At 55.0% G+C, this 26789-nt stretch overlaps 1 protein-coding gene across 2 annotated transcripts; it reads right to left on the reverse strand.

The window, feature by feature from the left end:
• Window positions 1-367: 367 nt before the first annotated feature.
• On the reverse strand, window positions 368-26311 carry SARDH (sarcosine dehydrogenase). Of its 2 annotated transcripts, XM_055721123.1 has the most exons (22): window positions 26132-26148; window positions 25548-25652; window positions 24468-24789; window positions 23683-23861; window positions 22983-23162; window positions 22255-22378; window positions 21953-22053; window positions 20451-20555; window positions 19860-19989; window positions 17466-17552; window positions 17256-17346; window positions 15148-15289; window positions 13469-13552; window positions 12662-12775; window positions 11974-12112; window positions 11260-11373; window positions 9581-9728; window positions 9133-9226; window positions 4084-4246; window positions 3589-3757; window positions 2988-3123; window positions 368-918 (listed from the first exon to the last, which is right to left on the reverse strand). In XM_055721123.1, exons 3-22 carry the CDS (start codon window positions 24781-24783, stop codon window positions 793-795), a joined length of 2742 nt encoding a protein of 913 aa, XP_055577098.1. In that variant the 5' UTR covers window positions 24784-24789; window positions 25548-25652; window positions 26132-26148; the 3' UTR covers window positions 368-792. The 2 variants fall into 2 exon arrangements, with proteins under 2 accessions (XP_055577098.1, XP_027665295.2); XM_027809494.2 differs by having other exon boundaries at window positions 25548-26311.
• Between the last annotated feature and the right edge of the window lie 478 nt (window positions 26312-26789).

A 26789-nucleotide genomic window follows, 5' to 3' on the forward strand; every position in this document is an offset into this window, starting at 1 on the left:
GAAGGCAACAGAGGTGGGTGCATAAACCCCCTCTGAATGCGGAGCCGCAACGAAGCGTGTCGCCAAAGCAGGATCTGAAGCTTTGGCTGCAGCTGGGGGGAGATGGGATGGAGGGATGGATCTGGGCTTGCAGAGATGGGAAGAACATGCCTGGAAACCTGGTTTTCCAGCCAACGATTTCACAGTGCAGCAAAACCCAGCAGCAGGCAGAGCACCCACAGCATGAGCCTGGGTGACAGCCCTGGGCCCCCTGCCCCTTCCCTCCATGGCCCCCACGAGTGCTCCCGTTCCGGCACCAGCTCCCCAGGGCACAGCCAGGATGAGGTGACACCCATCAGACACAGCAAGGGACTGGAGGGACAGCAGGTTTGGAAGCTACAGCTGTATTAACAGCAGAGTTGGTTTAAAAAATTCATTTCCAGGCAGCATGAAACTACATTTTGGGGGAAAGGGTTTCCAGCAAAGTCAAAAATTGAAACCACTTCATTTGCAGTCGAGCAAAACACTGTTTTCAGGCTAATTAACCCAGTGAAAAGAATTGTTGCTGTAGTGGTGCTGCTTCATTTAGAAAAAAGGACAACAAAATCTTTGGACTTTTTGGAATCTTTTCCTCCTCTTCCCCTCTAATTTAACCCAAATTTGTTTGAAGAGTTCACTGCAGACAGTGGCCCAGCTCTCCCAGCAGACCCCGGAGCCAGCTGGGGTACCCGGGGGCCGGGAATTCAGCTGGCAGCTCCTAATGGCTTTTTCCATCTCCCCATCCCCACATCCGCAGCACCTGCTGCCACATGCTCAGTAAAAGCCCTTCACTCGCTTGTTGTCCGGGTCGAACGGGGACTTGGTGTGCGCTCGGGCAGGGTAGGTCACCCCCATCCGCTCCAGCTCGTAGCTGCCACTCTTCACAAAATCCAGCGAGACCTGCAGGGCAGAGCCATGGTGAAACCCCCCGTTGGGTGCTGTGAGGCACCGGTGGGGCACCAGCCCCCTGCCAGCATCTCAGCTCCATCACTGGGCAAGCTCCCACCCCACAGATCTGCTTTCCACAGAAAACCCAGCTCTGCTTTCCCAGGAGGATGCAAGGAGAGGAGGAAAGTGGATTTTTAAAAGCACTCAGTTTAAAAAAATAAAATAAAAAGAATACAGTATTTAGGGTTTTTTGAGATGTTATTTTTTTTCCTGGGGATTTTTTCAGTGGCACCTAGTGCAGGGTGCACTTACAGCCAGGCTGTGGGAGCTCAGTGCCGGAGGGGCCAGAGCAACCAGGCTGGGCTGGGGGATGGCACACCCAAACGGGGTCAGCCCTGGCTGTGGGAGGGGACCGTGGTGGCAGCCAGGATGTCACCACTTGGCATGACAAGCGTGAGCTGTCCCCTCTGCCCACAGGGCTCACCCAGGGCCAGGCAGTGCCGACGGCCCAGACATCCCAGCGCAGGGAAGGGCTGGGGGCTCTCTATGCTGGTAGGTTTTTATCACCTGGAAATTGTTAATGATTTGGCAATGAACAGAATTTTTGTTCCTCTCCTCTCTGCCTCACGCCCTGTACCTCTTCTGCTCCCCTGACTCTCTAGCCCTGATGCTGCAGAGACATGCCCACCCTGGACCCCCTTCCCAGAGGTGCGGAGCATCATGCTCGGTTGCTGAAGGGCCATAACCATGGGAATGAAACTAAAGAGCCACATGCAACACAGCAAAGCCCTGAGCAGCCATGCTGGGCACCCCACTGCCAGGGAGAGGTGCGATCTGCATGCCCTCCTCCAAGGGCTGGGGGTTGATGTGGGGTCTGGGTCCAGCACCAAGCCCCTGATGAGGATGGTATGGGGCAGGGTCCCAGTGCACATCCCCCGAGCATCCTCTGGGCACCGCAAAGCTCCCCGCTCCTTCTGCAATTACTGCCCCAACCGAGTGGGAGTTACCCCAGGGAGTGGGGAGATGAGGGCTGCACATTAACAGCTGCTTAATGAGCGCTGGCTGCAGCCAGCCGCAGTGGCCACACGAAGGAGCTGGCAGGGCTGGGGACCCCATGGTGTGACCACACGCACGCGGTGCCTCTCATCAGCCCCACTGTGTGCTGCCGCGGCAGAGCCTTCCCCACAGCAGCGTGCGAGCGGTGCAGTGGATGCACCCATCAGGATGCACTCAGCACCGCTCTGCTGCATTGGTGCCTCGCTGGAGGCTGGAGGGGACTGTCCCCCTGCCACATCCATCCTGCTGCCTCTGTCACACTGCCTAGGGCAGGTGGGTGCAGCTGGGGAGTGAGATGTAACAGGGAGGGGAGACAGAGAGTGGGAAGTGGGGAAAGGAAGGGAAAGTCTAGCGGGAGGGACGTTCACCGTGGGGAGAAAAGGTGGTTCCCAGGGGCTGAGGGGACAACTGGAACAGAAAACCGCTTGACTTGGGAGTCTTGCAGTGATGCAGGATTAAAAGTCAAGGCAAGCAAGAGGATGAAAGCACGAGCGTATGCACTGCTATTGGCTTGCCACAGGGAGGATCCCTGGGGATATCATGTACAGACCTCTGTCCTCACACGGGTCCCTTGGCCCCTGCCCACAGCGTGCTGCGTAATGAGGGCATCTGATTTACTATCCAGGAGTCTCCCAGGATTAATTAAGAGCCTGCTGAGCTCCTATTGGCCATTGCTCCATATAACATAAATTAATTCACTGCTGCAATTAAATACTTGGTTGCAATTAACACCCAAGGCAGCACTTGAGCTGGAGAGCATTGCTGGGACCATGCAGAGCAACAGCCGGTGAGATCGACCTCACCACCGAGTCGTGGCATCCCTCACCCTCCAGCCTCCCTCAGGGGAAGCAGGGGGGGGCTGCTGCCCTGTCTTGCTCCCCAGACAACAGCAAGTTTTGCAAGGGGTTTGTGCATATGGCTTCAAACCCAAAAAAGCGCTACGCTCCCCCCCAGCAAGCCCCCAGTGTGGGGAAGGAGGCTCAGCTGTCCCCAGGGGCTGGTGGCAGCAGGGGGTCTGTACTCACCGGGCCCCCCTCTGGGTCACGGATGTAACCATAGGCGATAGTTTTGTCGATGGCAAATCCAAAGTCTGCCCGACGGATGTGGCCGACCACCTTGCCATCCCGCCAGACTGCCTCCAGACCAAACATCGGTACCTTCCTGCAAGGCGAAGGCAGAGCTGCAGTCAGCAAAGCCCCATGTCAGGACCCCACAGGGAAGAGGGGCTTGGGAGGACCAGACCCCAGCTTTGCCCTGGGCCATCCCACATGCCGGGGCTCCCGCCACCTACAGGTTCTTTAACCTTCCGCCGTTGATCCCAGGCGCGGGCAAAGCCCCTCCAGCCCGATTTGCAAAACCTCCCGCTGCTCTGGGTGAAACAAGCTAAACCCGCTCCCTGCCACACTGCTTCCAGCTCCCATTAAACATCCAGCAGGGAATTTGCAGTGGGATTTAAATTAGAGATGGAATTAGAGCATGGAAAACAGCTGAGCTGGCTTGCAACTGAGCTCCACGTGCGTGCCCAGGCGCAGGGATGGAAGGGGATGGCTGATGGTGCTCGTCCTGGGGCAGATGCTGGTGCTGGCTGCTGCCTGGCACAGAGCATAGCCCGGCAGCGGTACTCACTCCTCAGTGGTGAAGCAGATGAGGCGGCGGAAGATGCCCTTGGCTTTCTGAGCCTCCACAGCCTCCCGGCCCAGGAAGGGGATGCCAGATTTGAGCTTGCAGGTGAAGGCTAAGCCTGCTTCTAGGGGGGTATCATCAGGGCGCAGGTCTGCATGCCAGTGTCTGTACCCTGCAGAAAGCAAGTGTGGGTCACCCAGTCTCTCCCTGCCGTGGCAGCAAGCCCAGGGTGAGCAGCATCAGGAGATCAAGAGATCACCCCTGCATCTTGGACACCCCTGTTACCCCCAATTCACTTGGCCCTGGACAAAGCACCCTCAAGAGGAGCCCGTATTGGGGAAGTCCCAACAAGGAGCACTGGGGCCAGTAGCATCTCTGCCAGTAGCTGCCAGACCTCCAGTCACACTAACCCACCCCTGAAGCTGGGAAAAACCCACTTGCCCTGGTCCCCTGGCCAGAGGCAAAGCAGCAAATGCTGCTGTAAGGAAAGCAAGAAACCTTTCTCGATGCTGAGGCTGTCAATGGCTCTGTAGCCGGCGTTGGTAATGCCGTGCCGGGCACCTGCCTGCATCACCGCCTGGTAAACCTTCACGCAGTCTGCCTTGGGCACGTGCAGCTCCCAGCCCATCTCCCCGACGAACGACAACCTCATGGCACGGACCTGTGAAATGCAAGACGGCCAACACCCCTGCAGAAGGAGCCACATGCCACCACGGCGGGGGAAAGCCAGCTCGCCCAGAAACCTTGTGCAGATGCCGTGCCTTGACAGAAGGCATCTCTTTGCTCTCCCCAGTGCACAAAGCCAGGGTCAGACTGAATTTCTCCTCTCTGGACAGCCTAAGCTTGGCACCTCAAACCCAGCTACCATCAGCGCCCAGGAGGGATGACCAGCTCTGCCTCCAGCATCCTCCGGCCACTGATCTCAGGGTTGTCACAGCAGCCAGGCTGGGGTTAGACGTGATGCTCCAGCTCCAGCCGGGCTTTTGTCTCCCTCTGCTGATCCATCGACACCAGAAGAAAGCCTGCAGGAACCCCCAGCCCTGCAGAGCCCCAGATCAGTCCCTCAGATGGGAAAGCCAGTCCCCAGCGGGACTGTCCTCCTTTGAGGCACTTTGCGGCTGCTGTCCCCTGGAGATGACTCCCACTTGGGACTGTGCTCCTGCAGCAGGTGCACCTGAAGGCCAGTGCCCCGACCTACACCCTGCTCAGCCCAGGGGATGCTCAGGCTCCCCCCAGCAGAGGCTGTGCCCCAAAGCAGCTCTGCTGCCAAATGAGCTCCACACCAAATGTGTGAGGCTCCACAGAGGAACGAGCAGACCAGCACCAGGGACTCGCTGCTTCTCATGAGAAGTCTCATCCTCGGAGATGTTCCTGCCTGCCCTCCCGGGCACACGGACCTCGAGCCATGCTGGCACTGCCCTGCTTCTTGCCTAGGCAGGCTTGCCTGCATCCTCCTGTTGTCCCTACTGAAACAGCCTGCATTCCCAAAGCTTTCCAGGCCAGTTGGGGCCACCCCAGCCCAGGCACCTTCCCTGGAGATAGCCCTTGAGCCTGAGCTGCATTTCCCTCTGCTTTGGATTTCTCCGCTTCCTCCCCCACAAAACCCCCTCTGGTTCATCCCTTGGGAAGCACATCAACTGCAAATGCATACCTCGCTTTGGGAGCGAGATTAACTCAAGAGTTTCATGCCAGATTGTGATCTGCAGTCTCAATAAAGCAGTTTTCAGCTAGGAAGAGATTTCCAGGCTGGTTCTGTTGGCCAGCCATGCTCTGTAGCTTTGAGGCTGCCTTGCCCATGCTGGCTCTGGGATGTCATTGAATCATGAATCACAGATCATAGAGTCATTTAGGTTGGAAAAGACCTTTAAGATCATCAAGTCCAACTGTTAACCCAGGACTACCAAGTTCCCTACTAAAGCATGTTCCTGAGCAATAGATCTATGTGTTTTTTGAAGCTGCATCTTGCCATTTGCTAAGCTCTTGCTACAACTGGGAGCTGTTCTCAGCTGTGGTCTCTAATCTCGGGTATAAATAATGACAGACAACAGCAGTCACTGCCCAAAACAGGCAACAACAGGCACAAGAAGTACCAAAGGGGTGCCCAGGCTCTCCACTGTGAAGATGGCCAGTGGGCGATGGCTGAGAACCCAAGTCCATCCTTTCCTCCAGCACCCCCATTCTCTACCAGCACTGCACAAATTATTTCCTCAAACAGAGTTTAAGCTGGCTTTTAAGATGCCTTAGCCTTTAGAATGGAAGTGGAGAGCAGAAAGGAACACTATAGGTATTGGGAGTTTAATTTGAGCCTCCTGAGAAGAAGCCATGCCAGGGAGCCATCCTTCCTTTGGTCCCCACCACAGCCCTGCAACGAAGCACAAAGCCTGGCAGTCGCTTTCGAGGTGTGCAGACACAAGGGGTGCAGAGAAGCTTTTCACCACATACAAAGGTGTCATCTAATTAGGGAACAGCCAGAGATCAAGTCGCTGCAGCCAGCTACCATGTACATTGCGGCAGGAGATGCTCTGGGGATTGACAGGCAACTTCCCGGCTCATTAACCCTGCCTGCGACTCAGCAGTCAGCGCTGCAGCTGAAGTGCAGTTTACTCTCAGAAGCAAGTTACTCCTGGCAGAAACTTCCCCTCAAGCCACTGCTGCTCCAGGGGAGCAAGCATCCCAGTAAGAGCAGTGAGGCAGAGCAGTGCACCACAGAAAACAGGCACCTTTGGGAAAATTGGGGTGGCAGTCATTAGCTTTGCACAGGCAGAGGCTGGGGCTGCACCCCGTGTGTGTACCTCAGACAGGGGTGCACATCCCACCACGGAGGCCAAGAGGGATATCAGGGGCTGGGCTGAGCCGCTCCTGCTGACTTTCTGCTCAGTTCCCCCAGGAACAGGTTTTTCTGTTAGATTTCAACTGGAGCCATGAAATAGCATCAATTCCTGCATCTTTCAGCAGCAATTCAAAAGCATTTTATGTATTCTAGAAAATGAAAACCTGAACTTTACCCTGTATCCAGCAGTGAAATTCAAAGGGGACCTTTCTGTGCTGTTCAGTACAATGAGAGACACTATATATAAACTCCCAGACCAATTGGTAATTTCCAGAGTCATTAACTCTGCTGGAACTCTCCTTTCACTCCAGCTGATTTCGTTCAACTACTGAGCTAATGCACGAAAATCTCAGCAATAACTTTTTAAAGATGTTAGGCTCAGTTTAGTCCCCCTGGAAGGTGATAATATCAGTGAAAGTTTCAGCTCAATGTCCTGAGAAACCCTCCTACACTAGTTTCAGCGTGGGATGGAGTCCCCCGGGCTCATTGTCCAGGGGAGTCTGCAGGAGACCTCCCAAAGGGTGATCTGGGTAGCAGGCAGGAAGCCCCCTGCAAGCCCAGAGCCCTCGCACATCTCAGGAAAGCTTTTTTCTGACAGTCAGGGCATTTACACTCAAAAGAAGCCACACAATTTCTAACTAAACTGGATTATTTCCATAAACCTGACGTGAAATGCAAATAAACTAATCACGCTCTTGAAGACGGGAACATCCATATACCTTTCCCAGAGATAAATAGATTACCACAAGATGTTTTCAGCTTGCCACAGGTGTGACCTGGGAGGATGTGGCAAGGGTTATAACTCCCCCGTGGAGACTGAAATGCAACATGTTGGGCAACCTGCAACAACAGACTGGCTTTTGGGTCCCCTGCGCTGCTGTTCCCCTCCAAGGGACACTGGGTGCACTGTAGGTTTTTGGCACAAAGAGCACAGGGTGTGCTGATGGCGACAGTTTGGAGGATGAAATCGAGTTGGCCAAAATCTGTGGCTTGGTTAAACCACCCTAAACCCTGGCTAGGCTCTTGCTCACAAATCAAGAAGCCTTAATTTCATTTAGTAGCAATCCCTTCAACAGCCAGCTGCATTCAAATTAAAGCTACTTTAATTCTGAATGAAAAGTGGCCGCGCGCGGCTTAACCCAGTTTCAGTAAATATCCAGCCTGCCTCCAGCTCCCTGTTCTCCTGCTGCCTTTTACAGGATTTACTGCTGCCTTCACCCCCTTGTCTCAAATCAGACACTGGGACCACCGCCTGCCCAGGTCTTCCAAGGGAAGGATGGGGTACAAACTCGACCCTCTCTTCCAAAGAGGTGTTTTTTTGATGGAAGGAATATTTTATATGGCATAAACATCAACAAGAAACCAAGGCAGAGCCTCTTGGGCAAACCTTGCAAAAGCTTTTCCTGGTACCAAAACTTGCCAGCAGCAGGTTTTCCCAGAATGTTTCTCTTCTGACATAATGACACTCCACAGTCACCGGCTCTTCTATTTAGAGTGTTTCAAGCAGGCTAAGTCAACAGCTTCACACATGACAAAACTCCCCAAAGAACCGCCACCCCCCCCTTTCCCCAGGGATAACTTCTGACCACGTCGATCTCTGCTGGGTGAGGTGGGGGAGAGATTTAAGGCACTTTTCTTGCTGCCCCACACCAGGCGAGACAGAGGGGTCTGACCAAGCAGCCAGCACTGTGAAACCTCACAGCAAACCCTGGGGATGGATCCACCATTGTACAACACAGCCAACAACACCAAACCGCTTTAGGCTGAGCCTTCCTCACTCAACACCTCGACACCTCTGAGTGATGCCACCCAATGCGTTAAACTCATCACTGCCGGTCCCAGCACAAGGTCCACCTCCTGTCGCGCTCGTGATGCTCTGCAGGCAGCGCAGGCAAAGCCAGCTCACCTCTGTTTGCAAAACACCACACCAGCACCTCCCCCAGCAATGCGCTGTGGGGGCAGGAGCCGACCAGCACCCCCCCACCCATGACTCCCCACCAGGCACCCCAGTCCATCAGCAATGTTGCTTATCACCATCGCCCCAAAGTGCTTCTCATCCCCTTGTTCCAAGACTGAAGGGCTCGAGGCGTTAGCACGGAGCATCACCATTTCTGCGCTTTTCTTGCATAATCGCTGATGTGAGCCCTCAAGTCTGGGCAGATGCAGGATGATCTGCGCTGGTACAGAAAGCTTAAGGTTGTCAGACTTCTCCTGTGATCAAATACAGCGGCTCCACAGGCTGCTCAGCCCTCACCACCAGTACTTGACATGCTTTACATTAAATCAACCCTATTTTTTTATGTGTAGGGGGAAATGGAAAGTGTCCAGAGTGTTGGGTGAATCTCTTTATCACCAGTGCTCACCCCTAATCCATGGAAGCTGTCTCTTGTTCCTCCAACATCGCTGCAAAGCCATAAGTCACCATCTCCCCCAAGCTCAGCCCAGGCTACAACACCCCTGGGCTGGGAGAGCCAGCTGACACCTGGCAGGCAATCAGGAAGGAAAACACCCTGGGTTTGGCCTTTTCCAAAAAAATAACCCCAAAACAAAACCAACCAACCAAAAAAAAACCCACCACCAACATGTCCCTGCTGCCCATGACAGCGATGTGGGGGCAGATGGGTTCCCTAGCAGAGGATGCTCAGCTGCGTGGCTGGTGGGTGGTCACCCTAGTGGAACAACCCCCCCAGGGAGCTTGACGGCCAACCCCATCCTACCGTGCATCCTGCAGCTGTGGTGAGTTTGTGGGTGGAGAAGGGGAAGGCTTCGTTGCTGAGGTCGGTGTCAAGCACTTCTTGGAGGACAACGCGGCTGCGGGGAAATAGCAAAGCAGCCATGGTGAAAGGACGTAGCACGCCAGCCTGCTCTGAGGGCCCTCACTAAAACTTGCTTTCTCATCTTGTTGGCAAGACAGACTTCTCCCTCTGAAGGGGAGCTGATGTGGGTGACACGCAATGTCGTGACAGCCTCGAAAGAAATGCCAATTCCCCAGCAAATGGAGTGTGGCTCCAGCCAGACCACTGCCTGTAGCCATGGGGCTCACACCTACCACTGCTCAACATGGGGACCTGACCTGCATCTGAGTCACCCCTCCATCCACCCCTGCATCCCTCCATCCATCGTCAGGATGCAAGAAGGGGGCCACAACACTCTCTCTGTACTCACCTCAGGGGGCCCTGGATGCTCATCATGCCCAGCTCCTCTGAACAGTCAAGGAGTTTGCACTGGAGCTTCATGTCCTGCAGCACAGCGGTGATGTGTGACCAGTTGTGCTGAGCCACGGCCCCGCCGATAGCCAGGTAGTAGCCATCCCCTGGAAGACACCCCCCAGCAGCCTTTCAGGCTCAAAAGCATCGTGCTGGGGGCAGTGCCCAGCTCAGCTCAGGGCTGGTTTTGCTATCCAGAGGCTGAGCTGCAGCCCCTGAGCCTCTCCAGCTTGCACAGCCCAGAGGGGCTGCCAAAAAAGGGGGGGTTAAATAGTGCTGGGACAAGGGAGGGCTTTGGGGCTCTGCTAACATCCAGGCTGCCTTTTGTGGGGCTCAACAGTGAAAACCACAGGACCATTAAAACCTGAAAGAAGAAAAGGTTAAACAAAAGCTGTCCGAGGTCTGGAGGTGCCCATGTGTGAGCGAGCATCACGGGAAGAGAAAAAACACTTTGTCCCTTGAGACCAACAGCATCTTTTATCTGCTTTTTTGTTTCGGTACAGAAAAGATGCCAAAGTGTGGGGGGAGCTGGGAACAGGGAGGGATGCAGCAACCAGGCCATAACCAGTGCAGGGGCTGCACTGTGTACGAGGAGGAATTTCATCGTCAGTAATCCTGGGTGGAAAAATCCCTAGGGATGGGGTTTGAGAGCTGATTAGTATGTAATCAATCTTCCCTCTGTCTTTCCTGCCACTACAAAATTGCTCTCTGATAATCTGTCATAGCGGTAATAAGTGCAGCCACCTACTGTAATTGGAAAAATACTTCGCTGCAATTAAACTCCTCCATTGCCCGACAAACCCTGCAGCTCTGCCATCCGCTTCCCATCACCCTTCTGCCCCCCACGGGCACCCCAGATGAGAGGGATGCAGGATTTCCCCACGGGGATGGGGGGGCCATACTGGGGCAAAGGCATCAAGGTGGCCCCCACAATGCCCACTGCCCTGGGCTGGCAGTGGGGGCTGCAGCCACTGTGGGGCTACTCCCTTCCGAGCAGCAGCTCTGAAGGTGACACGGTGTGGGGACAGGGCTCCGTGGGCACTGGCCACCCCAGTGCAAACCTCCCTTCTGGTGCCAGTGCTGGTGCCACCGGGCATGGCGCTTGGCAGCGCTGCCAGAGCCCAGCTCAGCACCGTCCTCCGCTGCTGCTGCCTAATGCCATTTCTGCCCTCGGGGCTGGCTGCTCTGCTCCGTTTCAATTCCTCTTTATTGCAGCTGATAAGGACTTGGGGAGAGGTCAGAGCCGCCAGCCAGGGCTGGACAAACCCAATAACAGCGATGAGCAGTGCAGGGCCCTGAGGACAAGGGGGATAATCATGTTAGGGGGACCGAGGGGTGGAGGTGGAAAAAGCCAGGTGGCTGCCATTAGGAAAATGCAATCACCCCGCATCTGCAGCCCCTCCAAGCATGGTGGGGATGAAGGAGATGCTGGCGGGCCTTGGACCAAACCTGCCACCACGGTTTCCTGGGACTGGAAAGGTCTTTGTGTGCATTGATGCAGCTGAAAAAGGCAGCGGGAGAGGCTGGGAGATGAACTGCAGGAGGGTAAACCAGCTGGTACCCACCCCCCCTGCCCCAAGCCCCATGGCAGCTGCAGAATGTGCCCACCTCCAGCATCCCCATGCTCCAGGCTTTTACCTTCGAAGGCGGGGGCCAGGGGGGAGGCCGGGTCCCCGTGGCTGATCCGGCTGACGGTCAGGTCGCTCTCCACGCCGCCCTGCTTGTTCAGCATGCAGGTGTACACGGTGGAGCCTGGGGGACGAAGGAGACGGCATTGCTGCCCGTCAGCCGGCCCCAGCACGGAGCCACAGCCCTGGCAAAGGGAGGTGGGCAGCAGGAAAATTTATCCTCATCGTTACATCAGCTGCCTGGACATCCCAGTACCAGGACAGGAAGAGGAGCGACGCTTTTTTCCCTTGCGATCTGGGTGAGGAGCTGAAGTTGCATCCTCGGAAATGCCATAAGCTGCCTCCCAGCCCTGGAGAAGGGGCAGGTTCTCCCCATGCAAACTGACTGGTGAGGGTTGTGCTTGATTTCCTCCAGCACCCATCACATCTCCAGCTGTGAGCCACAGCTGGAACCAGAGGGCCAGACCTCCCGCCCCTCCCCCCCCCCCCCCCCCCCCCCCCCCAGCTCAGAGCACATTAGTCCCTTCGGAAATGAGAGCAGAATACAGCCTCCGGAGAGGACAGGGAAAGCAGTCGCCCTCACACACTTCCCATACCCTCTGCAACAGCAGCACTTAAAAAGAAAAGGCAGCCCGGGCACCCCATGGGTTGTTTTGGTGTAAGATGTGATTTCCCAGGGCAGTGCTCAGCAGAGGCAGCCGAAATAAGGAGGCTGAGCCAGTACCTGGTGCTTTGCTCACATCGGCAGTAAACAGCCAGTTTGCAGCTTTTGTTGCTTCAGGACCAACCAGGTAGAATTTCCCAAAATAAGACATGTCGAAGAGAGCCAGGGCGTTTCTGCATGTTAAGCATTCATTCTTGATCTGCAATTAAAGCAAACACACTGCTGAAATTGAGCTGTATTCTCAACTCCACCAAAGGATACACATATTAAAACCATTTATGTAACGGGCAACAATACCCGGATGCTTCCCTGGTGCCTTTAAAGGCTGTATAGCTTCAAAACACTCCTGAAAAATCACTTACTAAATGGAGCAAGCCTGACAGGCTACCCTGGATGCTCAGTCCCATTCCTTACCTCACTTTACACAGTGACAGTTATCAGCAATAATAGCTAAATTTTATCAAATTGCGTTTTTCCTCCAAGCTAGTTTCAACTCTTTCATTTATGAAAGCAGCAGAAAAATTCCTATGGCCTCTCTGCTGAGGTTTCTGAGCATGGACCACACATTTCACTTCATCTTTTTGGAACATCTTTCCCAGTTTTGGGCAAAGCTCATTGCCTGCCTTCCCTTTGAGCCTCACCAACTCCATCCAATGTGGCGGTGTGGCATGGCTCCTGCTGCCTCTGACCCCCCAGCTCCAGATGTGCCTAGCGGTTTTGGCCGGGGGGGGCTGCCCCCTGCACTCACAATGTTATGGTGGGGGGGGAAGTCGAAGGTGTACTCGTCCCCCAGCAGCCGGTTGTAGGTGTAGTCCCTGTGGCGCTCCTGGCCGTACGCACCATAGTAGTCGTAATCCAGGACCTGGCAGGGGGAAGCAGGAGGATGGGGGCAGTGAGGAAGGTGGAAGGCCTCAGCCGAGGGGCTGCTCCCAGTCGCATTCATCCCATGCCAGGAGAGGAGTGGGTCCATGCAGGACATGGCTGTGGTGATGGGTCCCCACCCCAGCATCCCTGACCACTGTGATGGGTCCCCCATGCCAGCATCCCTGCCCATGGGGATGGGTCCCCACCCCGGCATCCCTGACCACCGTGATGGGTCCCCATGCCACCATCCCTTCCCACCGTGATGGGTCCCCAGACCAGCATCCCTGCCCACAGGGATAGGTCCCCACACTGGCATCCCTGCCCACAAGGATGGGTCCCCATCCCAGTATCCCTGCCCACAGTGATGGGTCCCCACCGCAGCATCCCTGCCTGCTGTTCTCTTCAACACATAGAAGTCAGATCAGTGCCTGTCATGTGGGGGCACTGCAGGCAGATGCTGCCTGTTGCAGAGGGACAGGCAGACAGACACATGCAACATGCACACACAAATCTCCCTCTTACTGCTGTTATAATGAATTAAAGCCCAACAGCTTTTATCGATCTGATTTGGGGGCATGCAACTGCTTGCAGCATATCGCACACCTTGCACACGCAACACACATCCTACACGTGCTGGGCACAGCCAGTACCCTGCAGGCTGAATGCCCCCCCAAACGTGTGCTATGCTTACCGGGGCTGCTCCCCCGGGGCTGAACCAGCCCGGCCTCTCCCAGCCATGCCGCTCCTGGAATACGCAGCCCTGTCGCAGCAGCTCCTATGCATGTGAAGCCAGAGAAACGGGAGCAAATGGTTAAAAAAAACCCTTTTCACTAGTTTTTGAGCAGCACCCAGGCTGCTCTCAAATACATGCTCAAGACCCAACTTGTGAACCCTTGGCTTTGGCTATCAGCAACTAAAATCAGCTCTGCGGTTTGTCCTTTAAAACAGTGGCAAACGCCAACTGCCTGCAAATTGCCTGATATTTTTGTCCCCCCAGGAAAGGTATTTGCCTCAACAGCAGCTGACAGGCAGGAATCTGGCAGCCCAGCTGTGCACCCCACCAAAGCTTGTGCTATGGTGCATGAATTACCAACCAAGAGACACAAAATCCAGAGAGCAAGATTCCCCCCGATGTTTACCGGAGTCATTATATAATAACATTTAAGATTTATATAGCAACCTTCTCATTCTGCCTCTGTACTCTCAGGAAAATCTCTCTGCACACAATTAATTAGGGTTCCATTAAGATATTTTTGTTTGGTGCCTCTGTTCGGAAAAGAATAGGTTCTGTTGAACATTTCAGAAATGATTCAGTGCCTATTTATAAAACACAGCACATGTTCTGGAGCTGCATGTATAAATACCAGGCTGTCAGTCAAATGGGCATCGCTTATTAGACATGCTATTAAAAAATAAATTGCATCCTCGGTGACAGAAAACAACTGAGCTGTCAACCAAACACCGGGGGACGGTGGGGAGGGATGTCTGCTTTATGGCTTGAGCCTCTGCTCTCCATCGCAAGAGGAACAGTGTGATATGAATTAACAACAAATAGAAATGGGCTCGAGAAACGAGGATGCTCCATGCCGGGGCTGGGACTGGGGCCACCAGCAGTGAGGTGGGATGAGGTGTTGGTCCCGGGTCACGGCTCTGAGCTGCGGCAGCTGCAATGCTGCTAGTGCAGCAAACTGCTGGAAAATGGGTTTTTTTCTCAAGTGTCGCATCTTGAAAGGATTCACCTATGGAGATTTGTGCAAGGAACTGGCTGGTGAAGGTGGGAGCAGGGAGGAGACCTGGCTGGCGGCTCCAGTGAGCAAAATCAGCAGGGACTTAAGAGCTGCTGGCAAAACCGCCAAGGCACAGCTGCTCTCCACTCTTCCCACATCCCTCCTCATGTCCCATCCTTGCTCCCTATTGCAAGACACTATTTTGAGGAGGAGAAGCCGCTGCTGAGCTGCAAGTGAGTCACAGTGAGCACAGGGCAGGAGATCCCAGCCGGCATTGAGCATCCCGCAGCTCTTGCAGCTGCCCACGAGCCAGCCTGGCAGTGGATGAAATAAGCCTCTGAGCCCTTCTCTCCACTTTTCTGTTGGCCAGTGACCATCACTGAGCTCTTAAACCATATTTGCTAAGTTAAATATTATGGGAATGCTTGGCAACTCTACCATTAAACTATCCACAGCCCCAGCACCCTCACAGCGTGCACCCGGTGAGCTTTGGAATTCGGCAGGGATCTTCCCAGGATGGATGGATGGGAGCACGGATGCAGCACGCTGCTTTGGGGAGCAATACTTGCCACCTCTTTTTTTTGCTGCGAGGGTCTCCCATCGCTCCTGGCACGGCAGCGTGGGCCGGGGTGGGCGTCCTCACCTCGTGCAGGGGGTCCTTCCTCACATTGCGCCCTGCCAGCGGCTCATCGTGGGGGAAGACGACGGAGTAGTTCTTGGCGTAGGACTCGTGGCTCCGCTCCCGGATCCAGCGGTTGTTGTCGGTGAGGGAGTGGTGAAACCTCCTGGAAGGCAGGGACAGGGCACCGTCTGGATGAGCCCACCAGCTCATGGGGTGCCTCCTCCCCCAGGCACGGCCCTCCTGGCCAGACCCAGATGTGGATGCAGCTGCTGTGGCATAAAACCACTATTCCTGCACCCATTTCATGGGTAGGAGAGCAGAGGGACCAAGCAGGGCTTGGTGCTGGCCACGCCGCAGTGCTGCCCATCGGAGCCAGGCACTTGCTGCAGCCCCCACCGAGCTCCCCAGCTCTGGGGCATCTACCCCAGTGCAACTGGGGGCAGAACACAGCCCTGCTGGGGGGGCAAACACAGACAGAGGAAACTTGAGGTTCATTCTGGTCTGCCTCAGCACACCTTGTACACAGCCTGGGTTTAAATACAGCCCTGATGAGAGAGCGAGCCCTGGACATTCCTTACATTTTTCATCCAATTCTCCCTAGGCTGAAATATAAATAAAACCTGAAACATTTTAAATTTGTTTGACATATTTTCATCTTTCAAACAGAAAAGCTCCTTGAAGGAATGTGCCAGCTCAGCACACACTTGGGTTGTTATTACCAGAGACCTATAACTCACAGACAGCAGCCCCAGGTGCCCGTGGCACCTTCCTCGGGGCTGCAGAAAGAGAGGCAGGGAGCAGGCAAGACAAAATGTCATTTCTAGGGCTATTTAAAATAATATTTTCAGCTTCCCTCCCCACTGCCTGGGTGCAGAGAAGCAGGACACCAGGGCTGAGCCCTGCAGCAGTGCAAGCAATGCTCCCCAAAAGCAGCCATGGGCTCGCTGTGAGAGCAGTTGCCTCTTCTGCCGGCATGGGACAGGCAGCAGGTGACACATGGCATGTCACTGGCACATGGCATGTCACTGGCACCCCCAGTCACCCTGTCAGCCCCAGCCCTGCCAGTGACGTGCGGAATGTTTGACAGCGGCAAGAGGAGCAACAGCTGCCAGATGAAATATTTACAAGCGAGTGTTTTCAGAGGATAAATATTTAAATGTGCGGAAAAGGGAGTTATTCAAAGAGAAGCTTAGTAATTGTCACCAAAATAAAAAAAAAAAAAATGGGCCTGGCACCAGCTTGATGACAGGGCAAATGGGATATGGGAGATGCTCAGGTAATCCAGCTGCCAGGGCTGGAAAGCCCCCAGGCACTCTCCGAGCAGGGCTGGGCCCTCGTGGCACAGGTCAGCCCCATCGTGGCTGCGGTGGTGCCAGCCCCCCCGGATGATGGTGCCTGCTCAGCCGGGGGATTTCTCCTTCCTGGTCTTGGCCCATCGCTGCCCCGGCTGCGGGGCTGGTGAAGGAAGGCTGCCGGAGGCATCTCCCACTGACTGGGCACCAGCACCAAGTCCCCTCTCCTCCCAGCCCGAGTCAGCGGGGTGTTCACCAGCTTTGCTACTGAAGCAACATGATTTTAAAAGCTTTGTCCCTGACAAGGTGGTGGCTGTCGCTACCAGCCCTATAAGAAAGCCCAAACCCAATCAAATATAATCACGCAAGTTAAAAGCAATTACAGAGCCAACATTGGCACAGTCAGAATTCCTGGCCCATGTCACGCTGCAGAGCGGGGGAAAGCTAATCTTTCTCCTGTTGAAATCATCACCCCTGATTATTAACTTAGAGGATTAGGCACAGCACTAATTGAACAACAACAAAACCCAAACGTAATTACCCTGTCCTTTCCCATCACCGCAATCTCCTTGTGTCTGATGGAAGCTGTTTGTGTAGAAGTGGAATGAGGCAAATGGGATAAACCCCACACGTAAATTCATTAAATCCACTGAGTGTAATTGATTCCAGCTCCACGGAGGGACACAGGCTGCAGCACAGATGCTGCCCAGACACCCACTCCCAATGCCAGCATCCAGCTGTGCCTCAAAACCCACCCCCAAGGACCACCCAAGGATGAGGGGTGTCAGTGAAGGAGCCCACAGCTGGTGGAGACCTGGGGCAGCCGGGGTGACTTGCCTGATGTCGTAGCTGTACATGTCCTTCTCCGGCCGCCCACGGATGATCCAGTGAGCCAGCTCCCTCCCGCAGCCACCTCCCAGCATCATCCCTGGGGGAAGAGGAGAAGACCCAGATGATGCCAAGCATGGCTGTGGGTGCCAGGCTCTGCCCGGGATACGATGCCCACATCAGGATGCCCAAGGTGTGATCCCTTCAGCTCTCTCTTACCAGCACTGTTGAAACCACAGCCCAGGAAGAAGCCTCGGACTTCTGGAGCTTCTCCCATGAGTGGCTTGTGGTCAGCTGTGAAAGACTCTGCAAGACAGAGAGGAGGATGTGCCAGCAAGGTCAGGACAGGCATTTTGGGGACACATCACACACTTTAAGAAGCAGGGTTCCTACAGCTTCCCACACTGGCCTCATTCTGCTCCTGCTCCCAGAGAGGTCAATGGGGCCAGAAATGGACCAACACGGAGCACTTCCCAGCACTGCAGCTTAAGCATCCCCCCCCCTCCCCTGCCTCTCCAACAGCGCCCAGGCAGCAGAGGCCAAAGAGAAGGCTGCACTGGTACTGGGATGCCCAGCATCATGCAGGTGCCTTGTGCAGGCTCCTGAAGCAAAGATACATATGTATATACACATATATTTGCTTCAGAAGCTTGCATGAGAGTATACACACACACATCTACATGCACATCGCAGCGCCGGTGGCAGAGGCAGGTGCTGGTGGCACAAGGCAGCTCCTTTGCAGCCCAGCGTGTTGTACAGTCTGTCCCTGCAGCATCGAGGCCCTGGGCTGGGGGGTAACTGTGCCCCCTGCACCCACAGGGAGCTCAGCAGCACCTGCTGCATGCCAGCACTGCGAGGGGAAGACCTTGGTGTTAGGGTTTAGACTGAAAATTTGTAAAGCAGAATGAATCCTCAACCAGATGGTGCACGAGGTGTTGCAGTGGCTGAAGCAGCATCTTCCTTGCTCCCAATCCCCATCAAGGGGGCTGGACCAACCTGTTCATTGTCTCTTCAGCAACTGGGCCATATTTCATGATGATGATTATATTTCATTGTCATGGATTTCTGCTGGAAGATTTCATGAATTTAAGCTACTTCATTCAGCTGAGGGATTGCTGCTGCTGTTGCCCAAGGCTCCTGTGCTAATGATGTCTCGTGCTGCCAGCTGCTGCTCCCCATAGGGATATCACCCACGGTCCCTGTACAAATCCCTGCTAGGGAGGCCAGAGCAAAACACTCTGACAGAGGTGTGTGATCCTCCTCCCTGTTTCACAGTGGTGCATCCATCCATGTGAAAGAAGAGAGGGAAGACGGAGTTCAGTCTGGTCCCTTCCCCGCTCAGCAATGCCGTTTGTTTCCCATGATGTCTGTGCTCACAAGGCAAGAGCAAAGCCAGAAGAATATTTCCACTTTCATCAAAGCAGCTTCTCACATGCCGATATCCCTATACTACATACCCGCTGAGTTACTGGAGCAACACCCATCAGCATCTCCCCGTCACCACTGGTGCATGCCAGCCCTGCTGACTTTGCACTGGGAGGGATGCTGAGTGCTCACATTGGACCTTGGCCCACTCGGCTGCAGGGCTGGACCAGCAGCCAGAGCAGAAACAGCTTAAACCACCCCGGTTTAGCCCACTTTCATCCCTTGCGCCTGATCATGGTGTGGTAGCTGTTCTGGTGGTGGTGAAATATTTACTGTGCAGCAGAAAGGACAAGTGTTTGCTGTTTGCTTCAGCCCAGCGTGGCTCAGCTGTAGCCAGCAAACCAGCTGCTGGTTTAAATCAAGAAGTAGAAAAGGGTGAGCGCTGACCCTTTGAAAATTACATTACTGTACTACAAACATGAGACATCTATCTATAAGAAGCCAGCTCCCCACTGGAGGCCACCAGCTCTGCTTACACCACAGTTTAATCCAACCTGCTGCACCCAGGGCCATAGCCTCCACCCTGTACATGTCGTGTTTGATCTGCTGTGGGCCAGAAGATGTGCCCTACTTTCCCCTCGTATAGCAGCACCACTCCCTCCCCGAGGGCCACGAGGGTTCGAGGGCTTCCCTTTAAATGCCTCAGCAAAAAGGGATTTTTAATTTTTTTTTTTATTATTATTATTATTTTTAGCATGTGATGGATTTCAAGGCCAAAGCAAGTGCATGGGGCTCGGGTTCAACAGCTGGCATCACCTCCCGCTGCCGCTGCAGCCATGCTAGGGCCTTTAACATCACACCAGACAGCCTGGGATGTAAATCTGGGTGAATCTAATGTCATCAGCCCAGTAAAAATAATAATATAACGCTTGGTAAAAACAATGGACGCTGCTTAAAAAAATCTGCCCCTTATTCCCCCAGCCCAGTGGCCACAGCATGGGCTGCAGATCTGTACCAGCCACCCCCCAGTTTGGACCAAGGCAATAAAACTCTCTGAGTGTTTCTCCACCTAGGCTAAGCCTGCGATGCCACCCCTTGGAAGATGCCACCACTGCAGCCCGACCCCAGGCGCTTTCTCTGCCTTCAGAAAGCTTTTCTTCTCCCCAGGTTATGGATTTTTTTCCCCTTGCCTCCATCAAGACCCATTGGAGGAAGGCAGCCGCCGCAGTGCCGCCGCAGCCGCCTTACCTGGCCCGCAGACGGTGGATTTAATGCCCGTTTTCTCCAGCACTGGGACCCTGTTGATGGCACCTTCAATGTGTTGCATGAAAACATCCCAGTCCAGATCAAAGAGGCCAAAAGCAAATTTTTCAGATACCTGAAGGTGGGAAACAGGAATCAGAAACACAGAATAGAGCACAGATGATGGTGTAAGAACTTTGTTCTGCCAGCCTTGGAGACTTTGGAAAATAGAGGCTGCTTTGCAGACTGGTTTCTTTGGGGTTTTGTGAACAGCTCAGCCAAGCCAAAGGTCTGGGGCATAGCCTGAATTAAGACACCTGCACCTGGATAAAGGGATGATGCAGCAGGACAGGGACCGCACGGTGGCCTCTGAATCTCCCCAGCCCAGCCTTCTCATCTCATTTCTGCTGCCTCTGCATCTCGTATCTATGTCACAGAGAGACCCAAAGGGAAGATGCTCTCCCCTGCTTTCCCCACTGGCCTCAGAGAGGTTGGTACCTGCAGGAGCTGAGGCGGTCCTGCCTACACCCACCCCTCTGAGGTGGGTTCCCTGGAAACCTGCCTCATTCCTCCGGAAAATCTCCCAACACCACTCACCTCCTCCCAGAAGATGGGGTTTGACTCATATCCACCCACGGAAAGGGCATCGCCTTGGAGACGGAGATACACCGAGGCATCATGATCGCGAACGTTCGGCATGTTCTGAAAAACAGGGAGCAGGAGCGGAGGGGTGAGAGGGGGCTGAGAGGCACGGGGAGACCCCGACGTCACCCTGGCTGCGCCCCAGCGAGCTGAGTGGGATGAGCTGGGGGTCTGGGGCACAGGGTCGGCACCCGCAGCAGTGATCCGCTGAGGACGGGAGCAGCAGTGGCTCCGTGGATGTCCCCTCAGCCCTGCCACCTGGGTGCCCACCTTGCCCCAAGCAGAAGGCACCCAGGGCAGCCCCAGCCAACCTGGCCAAACCACGGGCCAAGCGGCTTATGCAGGCAGCGATGCTGTGGGCAGCGTGCCCGTTCACCGAGCACTCCAGCTGGACGTCGAGTCCTGCACAAATCCCGGCTAATCAGCAGCTGGTGAACTCCAGCCATGCTGCGGGTGCATTTGCACAGGCGCTGGGGCAGCAGCACCTTGGCTCTCCGGCTGCTCCTCCACGGCACAGGCAGTACCAGGGATGTTCGAGGGAGCAGGAGCATCTCCTGTGTTTGATCCTAGCTCAGAAAGCATCACCCCTCTGCCACCCACCTCCGCAGGAGGATGCAACAGCACAACACGCAGGCAGTAGTGCGCAAAGAATGAGGGATTTGTTCTTGTGAATAATGGATAGAGAAACATTTAGGTAGCACGGAGGTATCAGTGTAGGGCCTACTGCAATTCATGTGGACAAATGGAATTAAGTAAACAGGAGACACCGGGGTCTGCAAGCTGCAGCCTGTTCTCTGAAAAGTTTCTTTCTCACTGTGTCTGTACGGCACAGAGTAGTTACTGGGATGTAAATGTAATCAGGGACACGAGCACTTCTTAAAACAAGGCACCTTGGAGTGAGAAATCAGACACAGGACTATGTCAGTGGGATGGAAACTGAATAACATGTCACCTTCAAAGCCCTGGTGCCTGAGTGAATGAAATCTCCTTCGACTCCTGAACAATTCCCCATAGCCAGATGGCAAGAACAGATTTCTTGGGACAGTTTAGAAATGCTTGGAGAGCTACCCCCTGCCTGCTGGGGACTGGGGCTTGTTCAGAAAGTGCTTGGCATCTTTAGGAAAGCTGCTATACACATAAGAGACCCTAAAATAATTCTACTGAGATGAAAAAAAATGAAGAAATTATCCTGCTAGTCATAAAATCGTTAAATATTAAATGTGACTCTATTAAAGGTAGTCTGATAGTACTGCTAGAAGGAGAAGGTGCTGGGTGTGCACTTCCCCAGGAGCACCTGGCAGCGCAGGCTCGCACTGAAAGCAGGAATATGTTGGGGGGTCCTGCCAGTTTGGGGGTCCTGGGGGGAGCGTCTTTCCCACCTCACCCTGCTGCATGCAGTGGGGCAGCAGCCAGCTCTCCAGAGAAGAGGAGCCGACCTGCAGCCGCGCAGGACTGACCTGAATGCCCTCGATGCGCTCGGTCACCACGTAGGCATGATGCATCCCCACCAGCGGCACGTGCACGCCAGCCAGCCGGCCCAGGGCTCGTGCCCATACGCCTGTGGAGAGACCAACGCTGCGCTGAGCACCTCTTCGTCCCCCACACCCCACCAGAGAGCTGCGGCAGTCTGGGGGTGACAGCCAGGTGGGGGGGACAAGGACTGATGCAGACCCTCTGACTCACAGGATGCAAAGCCACCCCACGCCCTGCGGCTGCAGCCCTGCTCCCCTACCTACCCCACACGCTCTGTGTCACGTACCTGCACAGTTGACCACACAAGGAGTCTGGATGGTCCCGTGGGCCGTCTCCACCGCATACACCCTCTTCACCCCGAAATCATCAGCTCTGACCTGGATGCCCGTGACTGGGCAGTTCTCAATGATCTGGTGGTAGAGGAAGGGTGGCAGAGTCACGGCAGGGTTGCGAGGGCAGTGGGACGACCCGGCTCGCCTGACATATAGCCCCCACACCTGGGGGGGTGTGAATGGAAGCAGCGGTCTGGCAATGGCCATCTCCCTTTCCCAACAGCTGTCACTGCTGATACCAGCAGAGCCCTCCTCAGCTGCAGACCTGAACTGCTGCTCCCTCCATCTGCAGTTGCAGAGGATGTTTATGATTTACATGCACGTGAGCAAAGCAACCCACCAAGAACAGGTTGGTAGTCCCTGTCTCAAGGAATGGATTGTGTTACCTGACCCTAAAGCCTCTGATCTCCTGAGGAACCTGCCTTGGCCACTGCCTCCTCTTGTTCCTAAAGGTCTTTTTTTCATCCTGTATTTTCCCTGGATCTCATGGCTCCTGCCAGCTTTGCCACTGTGACCCAAACAGCCACCAAAGCTGAACAGGACAAGAGCCTTCTTGGGCAAAGACCTGATGCTGCAGGAGCAGCTCTGCTCCAGTGGGAAAGGAGGAGATGGGGAAGGCAGAAGACGAAATCTCCTCCCAGCGTCAACAGGCATTAACAAGGAATTACTGATTAGGAACTACCGTAGCGCCTCTGGCAGTTGCTGCTCTGGCAAGAGTTGAGCAGGTACCAGCTGGATCCATGGTGCCATCCTTGGGGACGTACAACGTGCCGTACAGGTCGTCAATGTTCATCAGTGGGTACAGGTCCTTGGTCTGCGATGGGGTCAGGACGTAGGACTCCACACCATACACCTTCCCCAGCTGCCAACCGGACAAGAAAACTGGGAGCTCAAGCAGGCAGCAAAAGTTTGCTCATCCCTTGCTGCTGGAGGAGAAGGAGATCCCCAGGACAAGAGGCAACTGCTGCCCCAAGGGAAGCCCTAAATCCAGCACGGGGTGGGATGCTCTGCAGATTTCAGGGAATATGGTCCCGTGTTCACATGCAAGCTGCCTGTGCAGCTAGAAAAATGACACTACCACTCCAGTACAACTGGAAAAATGATGCTACTGCTATCTGAAAGGGCAAAAATCCATGGTTGGGTTTAGTTTTGCTGCTTTGCCAGCATTTTGCCTGATTTCAGCAGCCTTACGGAAGCCAGGAGGCTGCCCTGGAAGCCCACCCCAGGCCACTGGCAGCTCTGCAGGCAGGAGGGACGGGCCATTTGGAGACCCAGGGGCTCCGTAGCCCTGGGACACCCATCCCTGCTCTTGTGGGCTGGAGATAAACGCCAGCTCCTGCAGCCCACCTGGCCAGGGGACACAGCGAGGGGCTTTACCCTACCGACATGAGCCTCTTGTACTCGTCAAGGCGCTGCTTGTTGGAGGCGATGAAGAGCCCTCCGTTCTCCACCCAGCCTGTGTGCAGCCCCGTCTCCACCGGCAGGTCCCGGCTGACCACGTCCCGCGTGTGTGCCAGCAGCTCCACCTCCACATCGCTGGGACGCAGCTGCCACAGCAGACCTGGGACAGATGGACACACAGCCCACAGGTGGGACAGGCGGCTCCAGCAGCCCTCCATCACCCGGAGTGGGATGCAGCAGGGGCCCTGCCACCCCATGCGTGGCCCGTGGTACCCTGCCATGGCTCTTGCTCCATCGCTCCACCTCTCCATCTCAAGGTGATGTGGGAGTGCTAGAAATCATCGATTTCTGCTTTCCTTGGGCATTAAATGAATGGGAAAAAAGGGGTTTATGGAGTACACAACCCCAAAAGAGACAAAACACTAAAAAGCTTATGGAATGAACCTCTTCTAGCTCGCCCCTGCCTGCCAAAGAAAATATGCTTAAAGAAGAAAAAAGGAAAAGCATGGAAAAAACCCGTTTCCTTTTCCTGTGATCATATAAAACTTTACAAAATAAAATTAAATTGGGGTGTGTGTGTGTGTGGTTTCTTAACAAAACATTATGCTAAAAGGAAAAACAGAAACCCTGAAATTCTCCACGTTTAAAGACAAAACTCTCCAGCACATCCAGAGCCAGAGTGTGCGATGCTTCACTCCAGGAATAACAGCACATCCCAAACCATGGGCATCCCGCCCCCACCCCCACGCTGTGCCCACTGCCTCACCAGCTGTGTGCCAAGTGGTGCCCGAGGTCAGGCGGTCCCTCTCCAGCAGCACAACGCTGGTGACACCCTGCTTGGCCAGGTGGTAGGTGGTCTGGCAGCCCAGGCTGCCCCCCCCAACCACCACCACCTCAGCCGAGGGCGGCAGGGGCTGGCTGGGCTCCCCACTCCCAGAGCCTTCCTCCTTCAGTGTCTTCTGGTACGGGACGCTCTTCTTCACCGTGGGGCCCATCGTGCTGCTGAAGGGCCGGGGGCTTCTCCAGGAGGCTGGCAGGCAGCGGGGGGCAGCCGCCCGCAAGGCACAACTCACGTATGACATCTCCACCTGCAAATCCCAAAAATGCCTTGCTACATGGGGAGGGGACCCCTGGCCAGCTCGGCTGCTCACCACCGTTTCAGTGGTAGCAGCATCTCTGGGTGCTGTGCAAGGGGCTGAGCAGCTCGCGGCGGCTGGAGCGAGCCATGGGGCACGTTCCTGAGTGGGCTGCTGGGACCCCCTTCCAGCAGGGAAACGGGATCCCGGCTGCGCGTGCAGCTCCCACCCACCCTTCGGAGGGGCCCTGCTTGAAAAAGGGGCTTGGGAATGCACAGGGCATGGACATGCCTGTGACTGTGCTTGCTCACGCCTGCAGAAACCACTTCCCCCCTCCTTGTGTTCGGGAGCTGTTTGGGCACAGCGAAGGTACTAGATTTGCTCCCTGTCAAAGGAAGGCAGTGCAGTGGCTGCTGGGGGGGCACGGGACAGATCCTGCTGCAGGCACCCCAGCCCCTGCGCACAGGGCTCCCGGCTCAGGGGTTGCTCTGGGGGCATGCTTTTGGGTGCACAAGTCGGGGTGCAGTGGGATCCCACACACCAGCACCGACCCGCTTCCACATGAGCCACGGGCCATGGCCAGGGGCTGCACCGCTCACCCACCGAGACCCCCTGCTCACTGCCACGTGGCGTCCAACACCCCAGCTGTCCCCCCGCTGTCCCCAGCAGTCCCGCAAAGCCACCCACTCCCGCTCGGGAATAACTGTGACACCCACTGGAGTTTCTCGGACAGCCCACGGCTGCTTCCCACCACCCACAGCTCTACTCACTGGCGAGGCTCACTCCGGGCTGGCTTTCCCTGCCACAACGGCCGTGGGGCCCCTGCCTTCCTCGATGCTCTCCTCCTCCTCCTCGCACGGCTGTCCCTTCGGCCCCTGCTGCAAAAAACATTAACCAGCACCAGAGGCGAGCAGAGACAACCCAGGCAGCCGGGACACGGGGGCTCACCCCCCTCTTATCCCTTCCTCTGGCTCTGCTGCCGCTTGATGAAGAAGAAAAGTCCGATAGAGCAGAAAAATTCCAAACAGGGAGGAAAATGCTGCTTTTCTCCCCGGCTCAGTGCCTGGCGGAGAACAAACAGCCCAGCTGGGGCCAGTGGGGACTCACAGCCTCCCGGGCTCTCTCAGCGCTGGCTGGAGCCGTCAGCTGGATGCCAGAAAGCAAACACGGCGAGGAAAGGCACCATCTGACCCTCCTGCCGCAGTTCCCAGCAGTTACGTTTTAAAAGCAGAATTAAAATAAATTTACACATTTCCTAAGCCAGCCCCGGGAGCAAAAAGCGAAGGTGGGAACACCAAAAAAGATTTAATTTAGGAGAGGATGGGAAAATAAAAGTTTGATTTCAATCTCTCACCCTGAAAGTTTATTGCTCCTCCTGCTCAGGACTCACCCCTGAAATTAGGGCTTGTTTGGGCAGGGTAGGCAGGTGACACAGGTTTTTCAGAGGTGGCTCTGAGGGGCCCGATGCAGGTATCTCGGAGGAGCAGAGGTCGTGGTGGAGCCAGGCTTTGGCCAGCAGTTGCTGGGGTCAGGGTCCGAGCACCATCGTGGTCCCTGCAGTGCCCTCTCGGCCCCATGGAGCCCCGAGAAGTCCAGGGATGGTGTTTTGGGGGCTTGTAGCATTTAACAGCACCATGACCCTGAGAAGTGCCCCCCGCTGCCCCATGCCTCTGCTCTTGCACACTGAACACACTGTGGCACCCAGTCTGCATCCAAAATCACTCTGTTTGGGAAGGGTTTGAATAGAAGTGGAGGGGTTTGCTTGTTCCAGCATCAGCCCCTGCCTCAGGCAGCATCTCTTTCCTTCTCTCAAAGATAAAATTGGTTTCTAAGTTTTAAAGCGAGGGCCCCAATTCCTCCAGAATTCTCCATGGACTAATTGCTCAAAATAACCGCAGAGATGCAAACAAGTTTAAACTCCTGTTTGCAGTAGGGTGTTTCTGTTTGACAGGCCAGAAGCATTTCATCAGCATGTACTAATTATAAATTCGACCTTTGGGTTAGACCAGACC

The sequence above is a fragment of the Falco cherrug genome, chromosome 9 (genome assembly GCF_023634085.1).
Source record: "Falco cherrug isolate bFalChe1 chromosome 9, bFalChe1.pri, whole genome shotgun sequence".
Lineage (NCBI taxonomy): Eukaryota > Metazoa > Chordata > Aves > Falconiformes > Falconidae > Falco > Falco cherrug.